This window comes from Orycteropus afer, unplaced genomic scaffold (genome assembly GCF_000298275.1).
Source record: "Orycteropus afer afer isolate SDZICR_OR568_19922 unplaced genomic scaffold, OryAfe1.0 scaffold00145, whole genome shotgun sequence".
Lineage (NCBI taxonomy): Eukaryota > Metazoa > Chordata > Mammalia > Tubulidentata > Orycteropodidae > Orycteropus > Orycteropus afer.
The window spans coordinates 6800503-6819599 of NW_006921732.1; the positions used below are offsets into that span (position 1 = coordinate 6800503).

Sequence of the window (19097 nt, forward strand, 5' to 3'; positions counted from 1 at the left end):
AGACTTCATCTCACCTACTTTGGTCATGTTGTCAGAAGGGACCATTCCCTAGAGAAGGATATCATACTTGCCAAAATGGAGGGTCAAAAAAAAGGGGAAGGCCATCAACGAGATGGATTGAAACAGTGGCTACAACGACGGGCTCAGGTATAGCAAGGATCATGGGGCTGGCACAGGACTGGACAGTGTTTCGTTCTGCTGTACACAGGGTCGCCATTGTCGGAGACAACTCAACAGCATCTAACAACAACAACAACAACAACAGGATGCCTAAGATAATAGAAAATAACAAATGTTGGTGAGGATGTGGGGGAACTAAAACCCTTATCATTGCCTGTAGGAACACAAAATGGCATAGCTGTTGTGGAAAACAATGTGGCTTCTCCTTAAAAAGCTAAAAATAAAACTACCATATGACCTAGCAATTCTACTCCTATATATATATACCCAAAAGACTTGAAAAAAAGAGACTTGTTGTATACCAATGTTCATAGCAGCAATTTTAACAATAGCTAAAAGGTGGAAACAACCTAAATGCCTATCAACAGATGAATGGATAAACAAAGTCTCCTACATACATACAGTGGAATACTACTCAGCCAGTAGGAGAAGTGAAGCACTGGTACATGCCACGGTATGGATGGAACTTGAAAAAAATTATGCTGAATGAAATATGCCAATCACAAAAGGACAAATATTTGTATACATAAAAAGACAAAAAAAAAAAAAAACAGCAAATGCACAGACACCAAACTTTATTAGTGGTTACCAGGGAAGGAGCTCTGGTAGCATAGTGCCTAAGACAATTGACTGCTAACCAGAAGGCTAGTGGTTCAAATCCACCAGCCACTCCACGGAAGGAAGGTTGGGCAATCTACTTCCATAGTGATAGTGCCATAGTGCCTCAGCAACCCAAGGAGGGGTCCGCTATGAGTCGGGGTCAACTCGATGGCACACAACAACAACAACAGGGTAAGGAGAAAGAGGGTAAAGGGGTTAACAGTGATGGAAAAATTACATTAATTAAGGTAGGGTCGCACAGCCAATTATTGTAACTACTGTCACTAAGTTGCACACCTGTAAAAATTAAACTGGTGAAAGTTGTATGATAAATGTATTTACAACAATGACCAAACAGAACAACAACAACAAAAAAAAACAAGAATTGGTGCTGAGGCTGCTCACATACAACCAGAAACCTCATGGGATTTGTTTCCTTGGTTTGGAGGTTTTAGGGTCATGGTTTCATAGGACATCCAGTTAATTGCCTAATAATGTGTTTAGTGTTTTTGTTCTACCTCCTAGTTTGTTGGGTAGTACCTGAGACCTCAAAGCTTGTAAGCGGCCATCCAAATCACAACAATTGGCCTCTGTTCACCTGAAGCAACAGACGAAGAAGTAAGGTCCGGAACAGGGAGAAGATATGGAATGTGTGGCTAACTGCCTCCATGAACAAATGCCTCCTTTGCCATGAGACCAGAAGACCTGGATGGTGCACAACTACTATTACTGAACATTTTAATCAAAAATTCCATAGAAGAATACTGATCAAAAAAAGAAAATAGAAAACAGAATTTCAAATTCTAATGGACTCCAGGCTTTTTGGAGAAATGGAGGGCGGATGAACTCCTCAAATTCTTACACTGAGATAATTTTTAAACCTTAAACCAAAAGTAGCCCCTGAAGTCTTCTTAAAACCAAACAATAGTTCAGCTTAACCAGTAAAGAATGTCTGCCTTGAGCATTGTGCTCTTCAGAAGTATCTATATGGAATCAAAGTAACAACTCAAAAGATTAGATAGGAAAAGAAGGGGGCAGTGAGTTTCTGTTAATGAGGGAGAACAACTCAGAAAAGGAGGGTGAAAAATGCTTGCACAAATCAAAGAATGTAATCAAATGTCACTGAATTGTACATGCTGTATGCACTGGTGTATATTTTGCTGTGTATATTCTCAACAACAAAGAGCCCTTAAAAACAAACTAGGCATAAAAAGTTGTAAGTGCTGAAGAATCCTAGGAGTAATTCAAGTGAGGTCACACTCAGGTTCTGAGGTCAGCTTGAGAAGTTTCAGAGAAACTGGAAAAAACCACCCAGACTGTACTGTGCTGTTAGAAAACGTAAAAGAAAGAGAGGAGAGGGGAGACTGGGACCAAAAGGCAAGACTTCTTACAGAAGAATCTAAACTCATGCTTCCCAACTCTATAAAGCCAATAGTATGTGGATTTCAAAATTGAAATCTTCAACAAGACAGACATAACCATGTATATGCTCATATACCATAGTCAATTGTGCAGAAAAATAAAAGGGTTTGGATGCTGATAGTAATAGAATTGATGCACCTGTCCATTTTTTACTATACTGGACAGCAAGAGATAAAAAACATAAATCTCTTACTTTCTTCTTTAGCTAGACTTGGCTGCTGCAACTGTTTGGTTTGGAGTAGCCATAGTTGGGAGATGGTCCATCTCTGGTGCATCAAAAAAGTATGCCTGGAATAAAAGAGAACAAAGACAGAAGTTAAGAAACAATGCCCCAGCTATACTCCACGCCAATAGTATTGGGCTTTTGTGGCCCCTCCTTTTCCCTCCACACTATTTGTTACTACACTGAATTACAATTGTCTGTTTTTCTTACTTGACTCTGAGTGCCTTTTTAAACTTAGTCACATTTACATTATCTGACTGAATCCTCTTAACAACCCTGTGAGGCAGATGTTATTATCCCCATTTGACAAATGAAGAAACTGAGGATCAGAGAGACCATCCTTTGACTGGGTGTACATGGCTAATGAAGGAAGGGACCTGGACGCAAAGCTAGGTCTGTCTGACTCCAAAGCTCAAGCTCTTGTTGTTGTTGTTATTGTTAGGTATCACAGAGTTGACTCTAACTCATAGTGACCTTATTTGACAGAGCAGAACTGCCCCATAGGGTTTTCTAGGCTATAATCTTTATCAGAGAAGATCAGTATGTATTTCTCCTGCAGAGCCACTGGGTGGGTACAAACCATCAATCTTTCAGTTAGCAGCTGAGCACTTAACCATTTTGCCACCAGAGCTCCTTGTCAAGCTCTTAATCACTACATTATACAATCATTCCTCTAAGACACGGATCATGTCTCTCTTCATGTCTGTGTCACCAGCACCTCCCACAGGTCACGGCACAATATATAAATCATCAATATTTAATGATACGAACTATGACAGGTTGCTGCTAAACCAGTTGGCTCTCTGCAGACCTTTAAAAGAGGGCACTAGGCATGCCTTACTTCATAACTCTTCAGCTGGCAAGTGAAAGGTTTGATAAGTCCTTCCACTTACCATCTACAATTTAATAGTCAAAGACATTAGGAAGAACCTTTCTACCAAGGTCTGAGAATGCTAACATTAGCCTAGGAAAATGCCTATCTCACTAGCTTCGTATATTAGTTGCTCACAAGAAAGGTGAATCTGTCAATACATCAAGGACCATTGCACACTCATGCTTCCCCCTTGGAGTCAGTGCCTTAAGACAGTAAGACAAAAAAAGCCACCAAGTCAAGAATCATTTCACCAGCTCTGCTTTCTGTTAGCCAGAAGGGGGCACCAACACAACACGAGGGAGCTTTCCCCAATATATTCCCTATCAGACACAAGTCTTTGCAAAAAAGTTTCCAGGTGATGCCTTCTTTGGCAAACTGTCTAACCTGCCACATTCCCCAAGGAACTCTATCACTTTTAAAAGATCTGCTCCCAGGGCCCCTTTTTGCAGCTGTTTTCTGGAACAGGGAAAGAACAGTTCTAACTTAAGGGGGCTCCAGGATCCATACTGTCAGTGCCAGCCCTCCACTTACTTGCAGGTGCCCTGAGCCACAAAGCCCCATGAGCAGGAACTATGCTTTTCTCCCAGGCTACCAGAGGAAACCTTCATTGGGCTGACTGAGCCAGGAGGCCCAGCTTCTAAATCTAGCTCTGTAATACATTCACTGTAACTTTGGGCAAATCACTCCACCCCCATGGGCCTCTGTTCACGTCTCTGTAAAATGAAAGAATTGGAAAAGATGATCTCCAAGGACCTTTCCTCGAACAATCTATAATTCTATGATTCATTAATTCCAAAAATACTTAATAACAATCACAGCTATCATTTGAGGAGTGAGTGCCTATTGTATGCTGGGCATACACCTCATCATTAATCTGTTCCATAACCCTTTAACAGGTAATTTATCTTCATTTTAAAGATGAGAAAGCTAACGTTCAAAGAAATAGAGATTTACCCAAGGCTACACAACTAATACATGTCATAGCTATGATTTGGATGAAGCTGTGTCTAGCTCTAGACTCTGCACTCTTCTATTCTCCAACACAGCCTGCATTTTGGCCCCTACTGTGGAGGGAGCTAGGAGCTCTGGTGGTATAGTGCTTAAAGTCTCAGGCTGCTAACTAAAAGGTTGGTGGTTTGAACCCACCAGCTGCTCTGTGGGAGAAAGATGAGGCAGTCTGCTTCTGTAAAGATTTACAACTTTAGAAACCCTTTGGGGCAGTTCTACTCTGTCCTACAGGGTTGCTATGTGCTGGAATCAACTTGATGGCAGTGGGCTGGGTTGGTTGAATGGAGGGAGCAGGGTGGTGAAAGCAGTTTGCAATCAGCTACTAATCTGATCAGTAGCTCAAACCAGCAGCTCCACAGAAGAAACACCTGCTGATTTGCTTCCATAACTACAGCCAAGAAAACAGTATGGAGCAAGTCTACACTGTAATACATGGGTCGCCATGAGTTGTGGGATGATTCCATGGCAATTAACAACATAACACAGGCACTGTGGAGGCCTTGAGGACCAGGCTCTATAGGAGCTGGGGTAGGAGTGTCACCTGGCAGAAAGTCAGGGCTCAAAACCCTCAAACGTAGTAATAACCACCTCAAAACATAGGCTTATATACATCTCCAAACATATGGGCCAAGGACCCACACTCTAGCTTCCTTGTCATCCTTCCAAGAATATTCTAGAATAAACTTAGAGACTGTTTACAAGTGTCGAGGGGCCCTCAGCAGCTGTGGGGCTGTCACATGCTTCACTGCACTAAGGCAAAAACACTAACCCATGTTTCCCAGGGGAGAGTGAGAAAGCCAAGCTGTCTGGTTCAGCCGGTGTCCTTCAGCTCAAATAACTCCCCTGCCAATTCCTCTCTCTGCTCTTCTAATAATAATGACGTCTCCCATTTGTACGGTTTGTCATATTTTTTATCTTGAAATTGATAACATTCAATCCTTACTACAATGGTAAAGATGTTACTACCACACGATCAGCTCTTTTTTCTAAGTGAAGAGGCAGAGAAGGGAGAGAACCAAAGCAGGAAGTTGTGGGACTGGGACTAGAACCCAATCCTTCCAACTTCTGGTTCAATGCTCTTGCACTGCCCATCTCCTCCAAAAGAGGCAATCTCCAGTGTGAAGAACAAAGCCCAGGTATGGTAGGCCCCTGGCTAAATATGTGACCACTGGCTGGTTCTCTTGCTAGAGGAGAAAACTGTGCCTTCCCTTTCAAGAAGTAACTGACACATAGTAGGTGCTCTCCACTATGCAATTATCTCAGTGCTCCACTGTCCAATCTGCCCCATTCTGATTCCATTACAAAGCTGAACAAGGTAATGCCTTTTCTCCTGCCTTCTTCTGTCCACTGACTTCTCACTCAGGTATGTTGTTGTTAGATGTCATTAAGTTGGCCTCATGTTCAACACAACAAAACACTGCCTGGCCCTGCACCAGCCTCACAATCGTGGCTATGCTCGAGCCCACTGTTGCAGCCACTGTGTCTATCCATCTCATTGAAGGTCTTCCTCTTTTTCACTGACCCTCTACTCTACCAAGTACAATATCCTTCTCCAGGGACTGGGCACTCCTGACAGTATGACCAAAGTACAAATGGCGAAGTCTTGCCATCCTTGCTTCTAAGGAGCATTATGGCTATACTTTATCCAAGACCAACTTGTTTGTTCTTCTGGCAGTCCATGATATATTCAGCATTCTTCACCAACACCATAATTCAAATGCATCAATTCCTCAGTCTTTCTTATTCACTGTCCAGCTTTTGCATGCATCTGAGGCAACTGAAAAAACCATGGTTTGAGTCAGGTCACCTTAGTCTTCAAAGTGACATCTTTGCTCTTTTAACACTTTAAAGAGGTCTTTTGCAGTAGATTTCCCAACACATTATGTCTGATTTCTTTATTCCTGCTTCTACGATATATAATGGGCAAAAAATTCAGGATATAGCAAGATGCCAGTGAGAGACAGTTACAATGGAAAGGGTACTGTCTTTAAAGTGGGAGGGTTGAGTTTTAGTCCACTTAATAGCTGTGTGACCTCGGACAGCTCTTACTGGGGCCTAAAGAGAAATAAACAACAGACTAGCCCTGGGAGCCTCTGATTACATGGGGCTCATTAAATAATTTCTTTACACGTAAAGAACTCCTCACAGCCAAATTGCCAGCTTTCACAAAAGCCCATGACAACATGAATCTCTGTGATAACTGAAGAAACCAAGGTTCTGAGAGTTATGTCACTTACCTAAGCTCACAATGCTAAAAGTTCCCGGTCCAGCACTCTTTCTACTTCATTGTAATGCTCTCTTGTACAAAGTTCCTGAGCAGCAAGATGAGCAAGTATCTGCAGTGCCATTTGCCCCAAAAGGAAGTAACAGGCATGGGAAGTAAAAGATCCTGTCACAAGTATCACTGAAATACCAAATCAAACTCATCGCCATGTAGTCTATTCCGACTCACAGTAACACTATTGGACAGAGTAGAGCTGCTCCATACATTTTCCAAGGCTGTACATATTTATGAAAGCAGACTACCACATCTTCCTCCCATGGAGCCACTGGTGGGTTTGAACCAGTGACTTTTTTCATTAGCAGCCACGTGGTTAACCAGGCCTCCTCCAACCACTGAAATGGGCTTCTAGTAATAATGAAGAAAACACTTCCTGCTCCATCGTCCAATCTGCTCTGCTCCTCTCTATCCCTCACAGAACTAAACAGAGGCTTTTCTCCTGCCTCCTTCCCTTCATCAATTCCTCAGCCAGGTACAAGAAAAACATTCAGAAGAGAAGGGGGAAGATGCCAGTGAGATGCAGTTAGTTGCAATGGAAAGGACATTCTTCTTCAGCAGACACAGGGGTCACAGCAATATTTCAAAGGATTAACCCAGAGATTCTAAGTGCCAGAAATTGATAGTGTTACTCTGCCAGGAGTAAACCCAACAATTCTGTCTTAAGAGCTTAATGCTAAGGCACACCTGAAATGCACACAAAGCAGGTCTGCATTTCAGAACCCTGTACTTTGTATGAGGCTTGCTTAATGGTAAAATTTAGGGATCTTACTAATGAGACATGGCTTTCCATGCAAAAATATCCAAGATCCTATGGTATCAAAGAAACATCTACTCCCACAACTGCAAAACTTAAGCAAAGGTCTGGACACATGCTATGGAGGCATGTTCTAGGTTCTTCAAAACATCTTCCCATGGCATGTCTTTTCATCAGTGACCTTAAAATTTTTGGACTCCATTTTTTTCAAAAGTTGCTAAGGCCATGGACCATAATTTTTGTGTACATTGCATACAGAAGATGTAAAACCATGTTTCTCGAGATCAAAGGAAAGGGAACAATCCTATGTTGCAGAAAATATTATACCCATGTTACAGACTAAAATTTTAAGATTCAGAGAAGTTAGGCAACACGCCCAAGCTCACACAGTTGGTGAGTGACACGGCTGGTGTGTCTGATTCAAAAGACCTATGCTCTCTCTGCCTAAGAAGACACCTAACAACATAAAATTAAAAATTGCTTGAAATGTTGTTTACCTTTATTATAACTCCATTTTCCTACATTTGACTTAATTCTCAATTGAAACTTTAAATTTCTAAAATCTTTGTAGGCATGTACAGAAAACCAGCAAAGGCATCCAAGGTAAGACTCCCCACATTCCTGCCCCTAAGCCCATGTATATACCCTTATCCACCCATACTTCCCTCTGGCTAGATACCAAATCTTAACCAAATTCAGAAATTAGGTAAAGCCAGGTATCATAATGAAATTCTCCTAACTTGACCACTTCCTACCCAGCCAGGAGAGTCTATTTAAAATGATTTTTGCATGGAGCCATCTTAACAGAACAATCATGTCTAACAGTTTGAGGTCTTTCAGTATCTGCATAGAAAGCCCACCAAAAGAACAGAGGAACGAGATCATACCAAACAGCCCACAGAAAGAAGCATATGTAGCAACACAATTGTCACAATGGTGGCCAGTGCAATGCGTCGGTTATCTTCACGAACAGCTGGCCAAAATGTCATTGCCAACACAGATCCTGAGATGCCCAAGGCAATCATGACTAGAATCCAACGAACAGCTTTCTGGGGGATAATCCACAGTATCTGAAAGAAGAGAAACAGAGGGGAGGGAAGAGTTTTTTGGATGCATTTCAGAGACATTTGTTCATTCCAGGCACATATGTTTATAATGGCCCCTGAGCCAATCAGCAGCTGGGCCCCACCACCATCCTGGAGAAATACCACCAGCCTGCAGACTGAGGTAAATGTTTTCATAACGAAGAGCTCGAGATCCAAGTGAAGGCACTTGGCTTCCCAACCCCATCCATGTTCAACTTCTAAAGTCAAAGGATATTTTTCAGAATCACATGAGCGTTAGCTCTTAGGGTGGAAATAATTATGGTTGCTGAATTTTCAACCAAGAACAGGGCATCACTCAGAATCTGCTCCGTAAGTGATGGTACTTACTGCCGTGGGGATATAAATGAAGAGTGAATATCCATAGACACACACAATTTCCAAAAATGAATAGGAAACGATATTCATAACTTTGCTGTTTCTCCACATGAGAAAACCCCAGAGTGCGAGAGGAACCAGCCAGGCATAGGCATAGATGACTGTAGCTGCTATGGACACTGAGGATGAGAGGAAGACAAGTTTTAATCTCCATCATGCCTTTAATATACTACTACAACAATGCTAATACCTTGTTGTGGTTGCTGTTGCTTGCTATAGAGTTGATTCCAACTCATAGCGACCCTACTGGACAAAGAACTGCTTCACAGAGTTTCCGAGGCTATAATCTTTATGGGCGCGATCACCAGGTCTTTTCTCCTGCGTAACCACTGACTGGGTTTGAACTGCTAACTTTTCAATTAACAGCTGAGAGCTTAGCAATTCACCACAAAGGCTGCTGCTGCTTTTGCCAAAATCTTACTATACTATTTCCTAACATATGTATCTGCTTCCTTGGACCACAGGATCCTTGAATATCTGGATCGGGTCTCACAGGTCTTCATAGTCCCTGAGCCAGGCACTGTACCTGATGCCTAGTAGGTACTCTAGAAATGTTTGCTGAATTAAGGAATCTTTAGTATTTGTCCTTGTGGTGATGACCAGTACCCTCTCAAATGGTTTTTGTAGTTCTTTTAATTAAAAAAACCCTCACTGTCGTCAAGTCGATTTGACTCAAGAGACCCTTCCTTGGGTTTCCAAGGTGGTATCTCTATGGAAGTAGATTGCCCAATCTTCCTTCTAAGGAGTGGCTGATGGGTTTGAACCACCAGCCTTCTGGTTAGCAGTCAATAACAACTGATACTACTAAACAATAGAATCATGTAACTGAACTGCTTCAGAGGGCCACACCACAAGTGTTTAAATATACTGAGCATTTCAATCAAATAAAAGCCAACTATCCCCTTGGAAGAACATATCCTCTTTCCTAGTATAACAAGAGCTGACACTGATTTCTTTAGCAAATTTATTAAAATGCCCTGGGTACACATTAACTTGCTCTGCATGCTATTTAGAGTTCCTCCTGTCTCTGAAATAGGAAGTTCCAGCTTATCGATGAATTGCTGGATATATTCTCCAGTTTCACTTTCTTCCTTAAATAATTCTGTCTCTGTAGTAGAAATGCTACTTAGCGGCTCCTCAGAGCAGCGATGTTCAGTATATCACTGTCCCTCCCTCCTGCTCCTCCAGTAGCAGCATGCCCTAGAGGATTTGTTTTTCCTTTTCTGGAGTGGAGGATCATAAAGCATGGCTAAGCCCACAACACCAGCCTCTTCTCACGTGAAAATCTGCAGGTAATTCACTTAATGCTCTTGGCAAGAACAAAGGCACATCAAGCAATTACAGTCAGACTGTGGTCAAGATGCGTGATTGTCCAACAGTTTTGGTTCCCAGAACAGTTTTCACACACTGGGAATTCCTCATTTAGCCAAATGTAATTTTGCTGACATATTGCCTTTTTCTTAAAGAACTAAGAGAAGGGGAAGGAACTTACTGCTGTGGCTATTAGGAGCCAGGTATCACACTGAGAGCTTTATTGAGAGGCAAAGAAGTACAGCAGTCAAGAGCACAGACTCTGCACCCAGACTCTGTGAGCTCACATCCTAGCTTGCTACTTACTAGCTATGCAAGCCAGGTGGTGAGTTACTTAACCTTCCTCTCTCAGTTCCTTTATCTGTAAAATGGGAATCATGGTATACTACCTTGTAAGATTATGAGAATTAAATGAGTGAAAACAGGTATACTTAGAACAGTGATTGGTAAGTAATACATGCTCAACCAAAAATTAGTTTATTATGTTGTTTATTAATATATAGACAGACATATTGTTCATATAATCTGTAACTCCATTTTAGAGCTGACAAAATAGGATCACAGAAGTTAAGTGGTTTGGTCAAGGTCACATAATTAGTAAGTGGTAGAAGCAGGATCTGACCCGAGATCTGACTCATTCTCTTTACATAAAACAGAAACATGTTTATTGAGAAGGCCAATGACTATCTTACTGGTACATACATCTCATCACTCCCTGATGGTGAAATGTCCAACCAAGAGAACAGCTATGGTCTGAGCTCCCAGACCCCCAGGCAGGATGAGTCACTCCTTCTGCATCACTGTACCTATACATACCTCTGATATAAACACATATTATTTATGATAATACTCATTTTCCCATCTTCCCCGACTTAACCAATAAGCTACCTAAAGGCAGGGTCTATATTCCATGGTAACATTTATTGAGCTAAACTCAAGCCAAAGCTCATTTGATGAGTGGAGTTGGGACTAAATCCAGGTCTGACTCCTAAACTTGGCCTGACTTTGTAACAGATGAGAGAAGAGAAAGAAAAGTGGCCATGGAAGGAAAGAAGAAAGGAAAAGAAGGAAAGACATTTATTTATTTATACATACACATACACATAAATACATACATACATATGTACATATGCATATGTGTGTGTGTGTATATATATATATATATATAAATAGCAATACTTAGTATTTATTGCAATCTTCTTTGTACATGGTATCCTTTACATGTGTCAACTTTTTATTCTTAAAATAGCCCTATAATATAGGTTTATTATTACTCTCATTTCACTGATGAGGAAATTGAGGCTGAGAGAGATTACAGAACTTGCCCAAAGTTGAAGCTAAAGTAATGGAGCTGGAATCTGAAGCCAGTGGTCTGGTTCTGCAGCTCATCTTATCCAGTCTGCTATATGACCTCCTAACAGGGGAGGACTGAGGGAGAGACCAGAGAAAGTGGCACAAAAGGTCAGTCTCCTACAAAGTCAAACTTGCTCATTTTGGAAAGGTTGATATCTGTGAGTTACTTAAAGCTGTTTTTTAACTACCCAATACTGATACAAGAAAGGAAGTTTTAAAAAGCATGTCATCCACATGTCCATCTCTAGGATGCACTCATTTCTGCCTTCTCCCTTCCAGATCTTGGTCACCTGCAGACTCCCCTTTACAAAGGTGTTACATACCATAGGCATAATTTTGGATAATCAGTTTTCAATGCTGCTCTAGATGCTTCATAATTAATTAGTAAATACAGACTAAACTAGCTAGTGAGCCATCACAACAAATATGCTTCTACTCTTTCTAACATTTGGATAATGCAAATAATGCTACATGAAGACCTTCATGTAGACTGCTTTCTACTTACTTTGTACATTTTTCTTAGGATAAATTTCAAGGACCTCTGGTGGCACAGTGGTTAAAGCATTCAGCTACTAACAAAAATGTCAGTGGTTCGAACCCACCAGCTGTTCCGTGGTAAAAAGATGAAGCGGTCTGTTTTCATAAAGATTTAGCCTTGGAAACCCTATAGGGCAGTTTTATGCTGTCCTATAGGGTCACTATGAGTTGGAATCAACTGATGGCATTGGGTTTGGGTTTGGTTTTACTGGGCTTTTCCTTGCAGCTTTCCAAAAGAGTACGTAGATTTATACTGGTGGGTGGTAAACTGTGCAACAGTAGGAATGTTTGAAACCTTAAACACAGAAAGTAGGGGCACAGCACTCAGAGAAGGGACCAAGAACTCACAGGAAAATAAGAAACTCATGGTAATAAACTGACAGCATTCCAAATGAGTCAAGCTATTCACCAACCTTTTCGGAATTCGGGCACATAATGGTAAGTCTTCTCTCCCAGATGGATTAAGAAGTTGGAAAGATTCCCACTAATTGCTATGGCAAAGACCAGTGTGGCACATATCCAAAAGGGGCCTGCAAAGGAAACCAGAAAATTCAGAGACGAGAAAATAAAACTCCAGTTTTTAGACTCTTAACAGAATAATTTCTTATCTCCCTCACCCTATTCATGCAAGCAAAAGAAAATGAATTTTACAATCCACAATCATTTAATGGGAGTTTTATCTTTAAAGATCAAAGCACAATTCAGTAATTAGCTGCCTTAAAGACTGGGGGGATTGAAATGCAAAGACCAAAATACTTTTCACAATTAGGTGAATAAAGATACTGATTTGTTTACAGCTTCTTTTATTGGAAAATCATCAAAAATTCATGGACATTTTGGTTAATCTTTCATCATTAGGATATAGGAAGTAAAGATTACTTCCCTTATCTAAGTGCCAAAAGTTAATGCCAAAAAAATCCTCTGAAATCAGAGAGTTCTTTTGCTGAATAAATGAAGACTGGGGCAAACAGAACATTTTCAGACAGAATTAGTTTAATCTACCAGTTTACCATGGCTGTATGTGTACACCTCTTAGGCTGGGTTCTCTAGAGAATAAAAACCAGTGAAATATATATGTTGTTGTTGTTATGTGCCATCAAGTCAGACCCGACTCATAATGACCCCTCCTTGGGTTTCCGAGGTGGTATCACTACGAAAGTAGATTGCCCAACCTTCCTTTCGAGGAGTGACTGGTGGATTTGAACCACCAGCCTTCTGGTTACCAGTCAAGTGCCTTAGGCACTATGCTACCAGAGCTCCTGAAATACACACACACATAATATATATACATATATACAAACATAGAGAGAGATTTAATTCAAGGAAATAGCTCACACAGTTGTACAGACTGGCAAGTCCCAAATATGTAGGTCAGTTCTCAGGCTTGGAGGCTTCTCATACCTCACATGGCGGCAGGAGCTGACAAACCCCAAACTCTGTAGGTCAGGGCAGCAGGCCATTGGCTTATGTCCCAAGGAATGAAGGTCAGATGATGATGAGTCAGATGCAGCATCCAGAGCAAGTGTGAGCCTTGCTAGAACATTGTATATATTGGATGCAGGCCACACCCCTGAAGAAATTCCCCTTGCAGCCGATTGGCTAATCACATCAGGTTGTATCATGGAAGTGATTACATTATGGAAGAACAGTCAGCCCAGTGTCTGCAAACCACTGAGCATTATAACCTAAATAATGTGGCATATAACATTAACAGTCTACCACTTGTTAACCTGTCACCTAAGCACATCTCCTTAAACATCATCTCTAAATAAAGATACTTATAAAGTCAAACTTGCACCAAGTGTGCTACACCTAATGTGTACAATCAAAAAGCACTAGCCCTGTTTACATCTTATATAAGCAATGTGATAAGAAAAAAAAAAAAAAAAAAACAACTCCCTGCTGTCAAGTCAATCCCAATTCATAGCAACCCCTCCTTGGTTTTCCAAGGTGGTATCTCTATGGAAGTAGAATGCCCAGTCTTCAAACCCACCAGCCTCCTTGGAAGGAAGGTGAAAATATTCCTAACAAAATGCAAACACTGGAGTACATATTAGGTTGGTCATGTGGAACAATGCTTGCAGCATTTTCATTGAACAAGTCAAACTCTCTGCAAAAATGGCAGGGAGGCCACATGTTCTGACCTCTTCTAATCCCACAAGAGGAAGACAGGATTACCAGCAGTAACCCAAGGCCTACTACTGCAGAGCCAGACATGCTGCCTCCCTCCAGCCCTTTCACCAACTGTTCTTCCCAGAGCACCACCACCTCTCTCCTGGGTTTGATAATTTGCAGCAGTGGCTACACAGAGCTCACATATTATGTGGTTTATTAGGGAAGCACCACAGACTACAATTCAAGTTCAGGAAAAATGCTCAGTCTCTCTCCCAGCCCACCATCTCTCAGCCACCAGTCTCTCACAGTCTCTTTCCCAGCAGTGCTGGTCCCTCAGTGGGTGTCTCACTGGTGGGTGTCTCACTCAGCAATACATGTCTCTTGTGTCTCTTTCCCAGCAGCACATGTCTCTTTCAGGAGCGCGTATCTGTTTTGGCAGCACGTCTTCCTCAGCCAGCAGTCAGAGAGCGTTCTGCCTCTAGGAGGCCTCCTTTTGAGCCCGGCAGGGTGGTCAAACTAGCCAATCACAGCATCAGAACTCTAAGCACATGAGAGAGAGTGGGAACCTCCCAGAACATTGTATTGTGCCACGCCCAGCAGAAATACTCCACGTGGATAACATTTACAATCAGGAGCTCCTCAGTTGCTCATTCCACCACTGAGTTTACAATGACTAATGGGTAGAAAAGCCATACTAAGTAACTTACTACACTGCACTCTCCAAGATTCAGAAATAAATTTAAAGATGCACCGATCTCTACCAGTCATTAACAAGGTATTTACATAATTTAAGAGAAGATTTTGGAAAATTTGAAAGCACAACAAAATAAATAATGCCAAGGGACCATTCCCTATCATGTTTGGTAAAATGAAGGGAGATGGATCAACATAGTGGCTGCAACAACTGTGTATAGGTATAGCAAGGATTGTGAGACTGGTGCAGGACCGCGCAGTGTTTTGTTCTGTTTTATGTATGGTTGCTATGAGTTGGAGCTGACTAGATGGCACCTAAATACAACAAAAGATTATCAAGCAGTTTACCATATCAAAAGCATTAGAAAGAAGCAAGTAAATGACAGAATGCTCCGGAAGTATCATTGAGTGCCAGAGATCAATTTCACATAACCATATACTACACCGGGAGCTCTGGTGGCATAGTGCCTAAAGCATTTGACTGCTAACAAGAAGGCTGGTTCAAACCCACCAGCCATTCCTTGGAAGGATGACTGGGCAATCTACTTCTGTACAGATACTGCCTTGCAAACCCAAGGAGGGGTCACTATGAGTTGGGATCAACTTGACAGCAGTGACTTTTTTTTTTTTTTTTTTTCCTTATCACATTACTTACAAAATATAAGATGTAAACAGGACTAGTGCTTTTCCATTATACACGTTAGTTGTAGCACATTGGACTCAAGTGTGACTTTATAATTGTTTTTATTTAGAGATGATGTATAGTTTAAGGAGATGTGTTTAGGTGACAAGTTGACAAGGGGAAGAATATTCATGTCATGTGTCAACTTACTTAGGTTTTAATTCTCAGTGGTTTGCAGACACTGGGCTGACTGTTCTTCCATAATGTAATCACTTCCATGATACAACCTGATGTGATTAGCCAATCGGCTGCAAGGGGAGTTTCTTCAGGGGTGTGGCCTGCATCCAATATATACAATGTTCTAGCAAGGCTCACACTTGCTCTGGATGCTGCATCTGACTCATCATCATCTGACCTTCGATCTCTGGGACATAAGCCAATAGCCTGCTGCCCTGACCTGCAGATTTTGGGGTTTGCCAGCTCCTGCCACCATGTGAGGTATGAGAAGCCTCCAAGCCTGACAGCTAATCCACATATTTGGGACCTGCCATCCTGTACAACTGTGTGAGCCATTTCCTTGAATTAAAGGAAGAAAATAAAAATATTTGCTATATGCACACATATAATAAAACAATGAAGAAATATTCTTATTTCAATTACAGTCCTCATTTCTGCAAATGATCATGTGTTCATAGCTGGTATTTAGAACCACTTTCTTCCACCATCCATTCCATATTCCCTTTGCCCTCAGCAAGCACTTCAGCTGGTCATGGTTCTTTCCTGCTGGAGTGACCCAACTCTTCCTTCCTGAAGGGCCTGGGCCATTAGTAATCATGTCAGAATTGGGTTGCTGTAGTTTTCCATTGACTTTAATCACAGGGCATAACAGTATAAGGGCATTCCAGACATACTCTTCTTTACCTCCATTGTGTATATCAATCCAATTTCCCCTTGATAATCAGGATCAATCACACCAGCCAATATGGTTACTCCCTTCTTTGCCTGTTGATTTAGAGGTCTGAGGAGTGCAAAGTGGCTGGTGGCATTCTTAACTTTCAGTCCCATGGAATCAGTGTTATGTTTACACGTGGAAGCATTCTTCCCTTTGAAACTAAGACTTACACAGAGTACAGGGTCTTGGGGACAGAAAGCAAAAAGTTTGCAAGTGGATCACTAGGGTAATAGTGAATTGCAGCACTTCCATTTTTACGCCTGATTCCTGGACCCATGAATTCTCATTATGGGAGAAACAGCACCATACACTGGACACTGGTTTAGAGCATATACAGCCTTCTAGAGAACACTGTCCCAAGCCTGCAAGATAGTCACCTAGATGGCACCATGTCCTTAGAAGGCCATTCCATTGTTTTTACAAACCAATAACTTTAAAATGATGGGGAACATGGTAAGACCAGTGAATTCCATGAGTATGGGTCCACTGCTACACTTCATTTGCTGTTGAGTCCCTCGATCTAAGGCAATGCTATGTCGGATACCATGCCAGTGAATGAGGCATTATTAAGTCCATGGATGATAGTTTTGGCAGAAGTACTCCATGCAAGGAAGGTACATCTGTATCCAGAGTAAGTATCTATCTCAGTGAGAACAAAACACTGCCCTTTCCATGATGAAAGTGGTCCCATGTGATCAACCTGCCACCAGGTAGCTGGCTGATCACCCCAAGAAATGGTGCCATATCAGGGACTTAGTATTGGTCTCTGCTGCTGGCAGACTGGGCACTCACCAGTGGCTGTAGCCAAATAGGCCTTGGTGAGTGGAAGTCCATGTTGCTGAGTCCATGCATAACCTTCATCTCTGTGACCAGGGCCACTTTGTTCATGAGCCCATTGGGCAATGACAAGAGTGGCTGGGGAAAGAGGATGACTGGTTTCCACAGAATGTGTCATCCTATCCTCTTGACTGTTAAAATCCGCCTCTGCCAAGGTCACCCTTTGGTGAGTACATGAGACTCAAATATTTTCACTTTTGCCCATATGGAGAGGTCTATCCACATACCTTTTCCTCATACCACCTAGTCACCAATTTGCCAATCATGTTACTGCCAAGTCCCTGACCACCCAGCCAAATCACTCGCCACTGCCCATGAATCAGTATACAATCATATATCTGGTCATATCTCGTTCCAAGCAAACTGAACAACCAGCTGCACTTCTCAAAGTTCTACCCATTGGGAGGATTTCCCTTCACCACTGTCCTTTAAGCAGGTATGAGAAAGGGGCTGCAGTGTGGTCACCACTTTTGAGTGGTGCCTAAATATCATGCAGAACCATCTGTAAACCAGGCATAAGTGTTCTCTTCCAGTCAACTGATTATAAGGAACTCCTATGAGACTATAGGTGCAGACTGGGAGAGGGAAGGTAATGTGACAGGAGTGGAGGCCATGGGCATTTGGGCCACTTCTTCATGTAACTTACTTGTACCATCTGGTCCTGCTTGAGCCCAGGCTCCTATATACCACTTCTATTTAATGATAAGATTGCTGCTGTGCACATCCAACTAATGATCCTGTGTGTCACAGAACACACAGTTCATCGTGGGCAGCTCCGTCTGCAGAGTGACTTGGTAGCCCACGGTTAAGCATTTAGTCTCCACTATGGCCTAGTAACAAGCTAAAAGCTGCTTCTCTAAAGGGCAGTGGTTATCTGCAGAGGAGGCAGGGCTTTCCTACAAAATCCTAAGGGGCTGCACTGTGATTCACTAATACAGGCCTATCAAAGACTCCAAACAGCATCTCTATCTGCCACTGACACTTCAAGCACAATTTCCCATCTATTTTACTCCTAGGGTCACAAGCTGGATCATATGGCTCAAGTGGCAGAGTGGCTTTCAGGACAGACTGAACCTGTTGCAGAGCCCTCTCTTGTTCTAGGCCCCAAACTAGCAGCTTTTCAAGTAACTTGATAAACAGACTGGAGTTGCACACCCCAATGAGGGATATGTTGTCTCCAAAATCCAAAGAGACTCATAAGGTGTTGTGCCTCCTTTTCAGTTGTAGAAAGGGCCAAATGCAACAACTCATCCTTCATGTTCGAAGGAATATATTGGCATGCCCCACACCAGTGGACTCCTAGAAATTTCGCTGAGATGGAAGGTATCTGAATTTTTGTTGGGTTAATTTCTTACCCTCTAACACACAAGTGTCTTACTAAGTCCAGAGTCATTGATACTTCTTCCTTACGAGGTCCAATTAGCATAATGTCACCGATGTAATGGACTAGTGTCACATCTTGTGAAAGGGAAAGGTGATCAAGGTCCCTGCAGACTAAATTATGACAGAGGTCTGGAGAGTTGATATACCCCTGAGGTAGGACAGTAGAAGTGTATTGCTGGCCTTGCCAGCTACAGGAAAACTGCTTCTTGTGGTCTTCTGAAATAGGCATGGAGAAAAAAGGCATTAGCCAGATCAATAGCTGCATAGCAGATACCAGGAGATGTACTAATTTGCCCAAGCAATGAAATCCCACCTGGAACAGCAGCTGCAATCAGAGTCAAATTTTCAATAATCCATTGGTTAAATTTTCGATAATCCATTGTCATTTGCCAAGAAACATCTGTTTTTTTACACAGGCCAAACAGGCAAGTTAAATGGGGATGTAGTGGGAGTCACCACCCCTGCATCCTT

General features: G+C 42.0%; 1 protein-coding gene across 1 annotated transcript in view; it reads right to left on the bottom strand.

The window, feature by feature from the left end:
- Positions 1-2403: 2403 nt before the first annotated feature.
- YIPF1 (Yip1 domain family member 1) overlaps positions 2404-19097 on the bottom strand; it is a 30180-nt gene continuing 13486 nt past the window's right edge. The window contains exons 5-8 of the mRNA XM_007945927.2: positions 12438-12554; positions 8776-8942; positions 8230-8412; positions 2404-2490 (exon numbers count right to left, since the gene is read on the bottom strand). Coding sequence (XP_007944118.1) covers positions 2404-2490; positions 8230-8412; positions 8776-8942; positions 12438-12554 — 554 coding nt within the window. The remainder of the gene's footprint in view (positions 2491-8229; positions 8413-8775; positions 8943-12437; positions 12555-19097) is intronic.